Genomic DNA, 8,420 nt, shown 5'->3' with positions numbered 1-8,420 from the left:
ATTTATATATGTTTCGTACACACACGCATACATATCATCTTTTTTTATATCATATATTCCGTCAATATGACAATTTTATTGATATTTAAAAAGTATCATTTTTTTAATTAAAATAATTAACTTTCTATAACTTTTCGTAGGATGAAGCGATTTAAATTATTTTATTATCGTATTTACGTATGTGAAAAAAGATACGCTTTCATTTAGAAAATGTGATTCTGCTAATGTAAGTTGATCGTGATTGAGATCTTGCGAAACACGCAAAAGATATACGTACAATTGTACACATAATTTGAACAGCATTCTTTTGCTGTTTAGATATCTATTAATAGACATCTATTTAATGATTTTGTTACTATTATTATCAAAATTAAATCTAAGTTTGAGAAATTAAATTTCTGTCTACCTATATCTTCAATTTAGATTTACATATTTAATTTATTGTTAGCATTTGATCTAAATACCAATTATCAACTATATACATGTTTTGTCATGAAAAATATATGTGTAATAAGAGTAGCATTGGATTTACTGATATTTTTTGAACATGCAATAATATGTCAATAGACACTGCTTGTTCAAACAATGAGATTTTCAAGTGGCGTATGCGATAGTTTCACGTACTCTGCATCACAAAAGGGATGATATCAAGGCACCTCAGTGTCAAAAATAAAAGAAAAAAACATAATAATCGATTTAGCATATGCATTGCATTGCATCTAAATCATATACTCTTATATTCTATTTTCTTTCGTATATGTGTATCGTCGCTCATTATCATACCACTATATGTTCCATAAACAGAAAGCTGGTGCAGTTGTGTAAATAGTTTGGCATATATTATCTACATTATACGGATACACGAAAACATGAATACTTAATTGCTATCAATTTTGTAAATAAAATTTCAAAATGTGCGCTCTTTATATTATTACTTGGAGTGTTCTTATCAATATAAATAGATTTATAATAGAAATGTATAATTAAACTCAGAGCTTCCATGCAGAAACTATGCGAAAGCATGCATCATCGCTTTATAAAACCTCTGTGAATCTCTTTGCAGGCACGCGTAGTATCTTTTCACCACAGTAATTTCTTATAACATGTGTATGTATACATTTTGTTACACATGTGTATTAATACATTTTATTAAATTACACGGCGGCATTATTTATATATTATAATAACATAATTTTTAATAGATTATAATACTTGTGTACGTTTTTCATGAAATTAATTTCGAAATATACTCTTCTGCTTTCCAGTCACTAACTTCTTACAATGTGAAAAATTATTGATATATTATTATACATAAAAATTGTGATTATATTGCTATATAGAATTGAGTCTTTTTTTTCAAGTATAAAGAACAGTAAGTTAAATGTCAAATTTATTGTAAAAAGAAAGATGTGTGTACATTTAAATACGCCTGATATCTTTTTTTTACATATATTATTCTCGCGCGCGTGCGTAATCGTTAATCGAAAAATTATCAAACGTCGTTGATTATATATATTGCCACTAGCAGACTTTGAAAAATAAGAGTTATAGAAAATTTTCATAAAAGAAGAGAAAAACGTCAAAACTATTGAAAATTATAAGACTAATTAGAAGACACATAAATGATACAAAATATACACGAGAAGTGAAACTGGTACAAAATGTAGCAGCTTTACTGCATGGCAAAACCCTCATTAAATATATTGGAACACTAAAACACTTGAACACTTTGCAATTCATTAGAACACTTTTACACGTTATTTCTAATCCGTAGAATCCTATATAACACTTTTATGTGTTTGATAATTCATCATCTTATAGCGCTTTCCTCAAATGAGATCAATTCTTATCTTGTATCATCCTAAGATTTATATGCACATTAGCTCAAAACCAATGAAATATTATGCTTAAATAACATACAAGAGAGAAAACTAATCTTCTACATGTAATATACTATTCACGAAAACAATATTGAAGATTTACTTGTAAATTTTATGTAAGTTATACCTGATACTATGTACAGTGCATGCATATTGTGAGAAGCATTTTATGGCTACATCTAAATATATATATGTATATGTATATATATATATATATATATATATTTTTTTTTTTTAATGTACCCTTAGTGTAAACTTCATTTTTGACATTATGCAATACTATGTCTTTATAAATGATAAATAATTGATTTTCAGCCTTAGATACAAAAAATATAAGATATTAAAGACATGTTATAGGATTATCTTGATTAAGATAACGTCATTTTCATGTAATTTTATATATAATTTATACATATGACTTATCATCATATTATACTATCATTCAAATTTAGATTCTTAAAATAAATACGCGAATTTTACGCCATAATAGATAAAATGACAATCAAATAAGAAGAAAAGGATAAAAATTATATTTGATCAAATATGTTTCGATTATCGATTGTTATCGCTAAGCCTGCAATTACTCTTTTCTTGCTTTGTACTTGAGATTGTATTCATTTGTTATTTAGTAACTTGTCCAGGCCCAGTAGAAGTTTTTCCCTTTTGAGATGATTCTGCAGTATCATTTGATGGGTCAACATCCATCTGTGGAAAAATTTCGTTAAATTATTTATTTAATTCGATGCAAGATAGCAAAATGAAGAGAGTTCAAAAGTTTAATCCACAATTCCTATAATATTCTTTATATGCAACAAGAATGTATATAAAAAAATGTGTATTGTTATAATATAAAACATACTTTTTCCTCTTTTTCATCCTCAATCACTATAGGGCCGTTTTCAGCCTCGAATTCTTTTAGAACCTCATCCAAACGATATCTCCGTTTATAATTAACAAAAAATGATCGTAAGTGTGCCTCGGTTTTGGTTCCGATAACTTCAGCGATCGCGGCGAAATCCTTTCCGTATTTTCTGATACCTTGAACGGCTAATAACAATTCATCATTTGTCCAACGAGCATTTATACGGCTTGATACCTCCGGTGGTCGTAGATGATCGATACCATCGGCAGTCTTTCGCTTCAAAGCGCTTACTTGTTGTTTGTTGGCTTGTATCTGCGATATATTTCGAATAAATTATATAACATACATAAATTACACAATACATAATTACATGTAAATAGTATAATGATAATTTAATTAGAAATAATATATATCAATATCAATATATATATATTTAAACGTTTTCATCATATATATAAATATATATATATATATATATATATATATATATATATGACGAAAACGTTTGAATGATCACAATCTTAAATTTTTTTAAATGTTATTGATAGGATTAATAAAGACCAGTACAAGCACTAACGATTGTTACTAAATAATGTATATCATTGTCAATTAATGTTAACATAATAAAAACGTAGGATGTTTCAATGGTCACTTGTGTCTTTTTAATCATTTTATGTTTGAATTAATTCTATAATATAAAGTGGCTGAAGAAACACAAATGAATATCGAAACGTCTTATATTTTTACTACACATTAATTGATAATGCTATATATCATTTGGTAACAATTTTTTAACAATCTTTAATCATTGGTTTTTATTAATTCTATCAATTATTTTTTAATATAAGTTTATTTTTACTTATATATTTATTTTTTAAAAGTCTTACTCTTACATAAGAGTATTAAATAAATTTCAATTTGACATATCCACATTTCATGTTAGTAGTATGAAATACGAGCATTCGTATAATCGTCATTCATTTATAATTGTAGAAAATAAAAGGGAAATGTATCCACACGACGTATATTACGAAAACTTTTCATTTCTTCTCATCAACATACTTGACGCTTTAGGCTAACGATTTCAGTGTCGATCGCTTGCAAACTGTTGTTGGCCTGGTTTGGTTGACCAGCCAAAGCCGCCAAATCATCGTGATTCACAACCAAACCCCGAGGTGGCTTTCTTTTATTCGTACGACCCGGCATGGAAGTTAACGGTCTCGCTACACCGGTGCGCCTAAATCATCAAAAAATATTTTTAAAACTAATTTCAAAACTATGGGCATATGAGGCTAATCTATATTGTGTCTCAATGTCACTAAAATCAACTGGAAATCATTAATGGGGATGTAAATTAAAATGATTACACCGAATAAGTGTTTTTCCGAGGATATTCATAAGTCTGCTTGAAAAATGTCAATAAATAAATAAATATATATATATATATATATATATATCTCTGTAAAAAAAAATTATCGTCAAAATTAAACAAACGAGTTTTCAAGGACTGTTCCAACTATTCCGATTTATTTCTCATATGAATATCCTCCCAGCTGCTTACTGACAATGAGTTGCGTAGATTTATTTTTTTGCTAACATTGGCATTAATTAAATTGAGTTAATTTAATTTACGTTACGTTCACTGACCTCCAATGTAGATAGCAGCTATGACACGCGTGTCCTTTGGGCGTCGCACGAACACTATGGCATGCAACGCCACAGTTGCTACACGAGCCCTACAACACATAACACCCTTTAAAAAAAAATTTTGATATCCTCCCCCCCCCCCCTTTCATAGTTTGTAATTATCATTTAGTCTGTTCTTGAATGCAAACTGAATTAAAGTGAATTGGAAGAAAGTTATCAAAATAATTTGTGTTCCGTTTTCTACAAACAAGTGCATATTTTTATACTTTAACAAAATTGACTCAATTATTCACAAGTATTGATCAAATCAACCGAGCTCAATATCCCATAATATTCTAAATATCACATAAATATATATACATATATATATATATATATATATATACATATTTCCAAACTTTTCTACTCTATTTTTATTTTCTCAGTAAGGTTTCAGCCTATCAATTTCAATATTAAGAGGACTTTTGGTTGAAGAGAAAACATTTATATATTATGCCAGTGTAGCAATAATCCGCGTAATGCATTGGAAGTAGCAAAACACAGTAGTGAAGCATACTATACTATGTATGCGAGTGTGGGTAAGGTTTAGGTTGAGTACCTGAACCTGAGGGGCGTTTTCCGAGTCGGATGGGGCCTTAGCGTCAGTGCCTTGGCTTCCTGGCACAGCTTGGTTCTTTCCACGACGTATTCCGCGGTGGATCGTCCATTTCTGGAACGTTCCACATTTACGTTCACATACCGACGTAACCGTCCAACTAAACTATTGCTTATCTCTTACGTGTGCAGAACATTTAGATAGATTAATGTTGTTTTTTTCTTTTTTTAATATCACGCGCGTGAAAAAATATCGTAAAATTTCCAGATTTATATGTTATAAATTTTTTATACCCTACATGCACATAAAAATATCTATATACGATGATTTCTTTCTTGCCACCATTAATGTTGCATAACATAGTTTTTTTACCTGATATAATTATAATCATAATGTATTATCGTGTGGATACATTTTTTTTATATAAATAGTTTTAAAACTGTTAGTCTTCATATAACTAATTTGTGTTACAACAGTATAATTATTATTTGAAATATAATCGTGTGAAACAGTCAGAACAGTAAGCTTATACAAAAAGAAACATCTCTATTACAGACTGAAGAGAAAAAGAGAGGAATTAATTGAATATAAAAAGAATTAAGGAAAACAAAGATCTCCCTTTGCTGCAATTATTGCATTTAATGTTAGGCTGTCTTTTAAATTTTGTGCCTTTAGATTTAGATGTATTAAAATATTATTTAAAATAAGAAAAAAAAAGGAAAAAATATGTTTTCTTACGCAAAAAAGTAGAGCACATGCATTAAATTTTATTGTTTAAATTAGTTGTTAAAAAAATCCTTACTTTTTCTTCAGACTCGCTATCTGTGTTGGAACCAAGCTCGCTTCCGTTTTCGCTGCCATTCTCGCCTTCCTTGCAACCGCTCGTCAATTTGCGTGCTTGTCTGTCCATCAATGATGTCCTACTTCGTGTTTTTTTCCAACCATAGTAGTATTTGACGAGACTTGCGATAGATTTGTCAGGTAGCTGTATACATAAATCGTCACAAATCATTTATATAAATCTTAATATTTAAAATATTAGAGTAAGATTTTATGTTTTTCTTCTTTTATATTTTTCTCTCTTTTTCTGTCTTTTACTGTATAAATTTTATTTTAAATAATTTATAAATTTAATTACATATATATAAAATTTTAAAAATATCAATGCATATATACTTGTTCCCTAAAATCTCTTTCCCTTAATCTTATATTAAATTACACAATAGTAATATGTAAAAAAATTACCATTAATTTTTTAGCCTGTAATTATGTTTACATTTAATTTTATCAATTAAAAAAAAAAAACGCGACATAACCAATTATTATGTTTTTAAGTTTTATCAGATAACTTTTCAAGAGAAATCTCTCCAATAAATAATACTTCATATTAACATATTCTTTACAAAAAAATGTAAAAATTTTTTATTAGTTTAAATAAAGTATGCATTATAACTTCAAAATTGTAACTTTTTTTTAGTACAATCTGTTAAAATACCATAAATTCCATTATATTTAAATCTAAACATAACTAGTTAAAAAATATATATAACTATTATTAGTTTTTATAGAATGTAATAAATAGAAATTACATCTCCAAATATCATAGAATATTATATAATATAAATAAATAAATAAAATTATACCATTTGTCGAATGCGATGAAAACTCTTGCCATGAAATTGGAACGCTTGCTCAAATAATACTTTATCTTCGACTGTCCACTCATCGGGAAATGGTGTGAAATTTGCTAAATCCAGGACTGCACGTTCCAAATTATGCTTGTGCCAAAACAACATTCCCAATGCCTGTTCTCCATTATAACCATATTTCTCTTTAGCTAATATAATGTATTCATCAACTAGAAAAAACAAAAAATATGTTAGTTGATCAGAAATTGTTTATATAAATTAATTGACTTGTGCATAAGTTCTCATTACTTACGTTTTTGATCTGGTATATCTGTAGTTGGTGACCAAACTAATAATGCTCTATCAGGACATTGATCCAATCGACGTTCTAAAATATATAACATAATAAATACAAGTTTTTTGTTATTTAATTCTAAATTTATAAAATTATACATATATAAAAATTAAGTACCATTAACAGGAACAAATTCAGGAACAATCACTTGATAATCTCGTCCAACTCTTATTTTCTCTGCTGGAACTTGAAAATCATTATATAGTTAATATGGATAATGTTTCAATCAAATTATACATGATAAATTTTTATATTATATATATATATATATATATATATATATATATATATATATCATTTAAGTAACTTTATTTTTTCATTAATATCTTCATATGTAAAAGTTGTTTCATTTTTATATCATTATTACAATAAAAAAATATTGTTTTAAAGAAATTTTTTTATATATATAAAGATAAAAGAGAATGTTTGTCATTCTAAATAATAATTTCATCTATAAAAGATATTTAACAAAAAAGTGAGAAGCGCGTATTTTGAAGATCTCGGAGCTTTATGGTCGGTTAAGACGAAACTATCCTAATTCGATAAACCTCAAACAATCCTCTAAACGTTTTCCGTGCAAATTATATATTATAATAACCGATAATCAGGACCTCGCGTATCGATAAGGTGAAAATAGGTGATACCTCCATCCTCCTCGCTGGAGGATTCCGTCTGTGCGTTGGGGCTGGGGCCTCGCGATCTGCGACCGTTCCGTACATTTTCCGAGTTTCTCTCTGCCAAGACCATCGTGCCGATGGCTTGCCCGTTAAACGAATCGAGTACGAATGTACCGCTGTGACAGGATGCGAGATATGCTGATAGAAAATCCCTCCCGGACAATGTACGACGGAGCTTACACAGCTCGCCTCGAAACTGTTCGTGTCCGACTGACTCGATTAAAATTCCTCAAAGCGGCGCTTCGTGCGACCGTAGCGAAAGTAAAATGGCCACACGCCACCTCATTGGTCGGCGGATTGCGTCTGAGAAAAATGGGTCAATTCTCACCGTACGTGATAATAAGCAACTTTGAATAAACGTTGCCAAGAGCGACGTTCCCGGTTTCTCCCTGCGTGGAATTTTTTATTTCCTTTATATCCGCAATCGATGTGCACAAAAATATAATCGGTATAATGAAGCTCAATTTCAAAAATATGAGATGATAGTTTATCTCATTTACAAATGTCGTGTGCACTAAACGAACGAATAACGAGAATGCGGATTTTCTGTATTGAAATTCGAAAGATTATATATATATATATATATATATATAATTAAAGCCATAGATGAGAACAAGCATAGAGAGTGCGCACTCTACTTGACACTACAAAAAGTTTCAACGTTTGATCGACCAATCAAAACAAAGTATTCTTCGTGTCTTTTGATGACGTCACGAGATGTACGGTCACGCGAATTTATATCTACGAGTCTCTCGACGCTCTGGTTAATTTTGTCG

The 8,420-nt window shown here is 29.1% G+C and overlaps 1 protein-coding gene across 2 annotated transcripts; it reads right to left on the bottom strand.

Annotated features, from left to right (window-relative positions):
* Positions 1-817: 817 nt before the first annotated feature.
* On the bottom strand, positions 818-8,162 carry Corest (REST corepressor). Of its 2 annotated transcripts, XM_072887269.1 has the most exons (10): positions 7,612-8,162; positions 7,085-7,153; positions 6,926-7,000; positions 6,628-6,842; positions 5,787-5,969; positions 4,988-5,098; positions 4,390-4,478; positions 3,805-3,979; positions 2,740-3,054; positions 818-2,585 (listed from the first exon to the last, which is right to left on the bottom strand). In XM_072887269.1, exons 1-10 carry the CDS (start codon positions 7,712-7,714, stop codon positions 2,502-2,504), a joined length of 1,419 nt encoding a protein of 472 aa, XP_072743370.1. In that variant the 5' UTR covers positions 7,715-8,162; the 3' UTR covers positions 818-2,501. The 2 variants fall into 2 exon arrangements, with proteins under 2 accessions (XP_072743370.1, XP_072743371.1); XM_072887270.1 differs by lacking the exon at positions 4,988-5,098 and having other exon boundaries at positions 7,612-8,161.
* Positions 8,163-8,420: the final 258 nt, after the last annotated feature.

This window comes from Anoplolepis gracilipes, chromosome 2 (genome assembly GCF_047496725.1).
Source record: "Anoplolepis gracilipes chromosome 2, ASM4749672v1, whole genome shotgun sequence".
NCBI lineage: Eukaryota > Metazoa > Arthropoda > Insecta > Hymenoptera > Formicidae > Anoplolepis > Anoplolepis gracilipes.
The sequence above is the reverse complement of the archived record's forward strand: the minus strand, read 5'-3'. Positions and strand labels throughout refer to the sequence as shown.

Bases quoted from the DNA above. Each gene is read 5' to 3' on its own strand.
- Corest (XM_072887269.1), bottom strand. From the start codon at position 7,714: ATGGTCTTGGCAGAGAGAAACTCGGAAAATGTACGGAACGGTCGCAGA. The intron at 4,479-4,987 runs GTACTCAACCTA...TATGTGTTGTAG, and splicing joins AAAACGCCCCTCAGGTTCAG to GGCTCGTGTAGCAACTGTGG. The intron at 2,586-2,739 runs GTATGTTTTATA...ATTTTTCCACAG, and splicing joins AGGATGAAAAAGAGGAAAAA to ATGGATGTTGACCCATCAAA.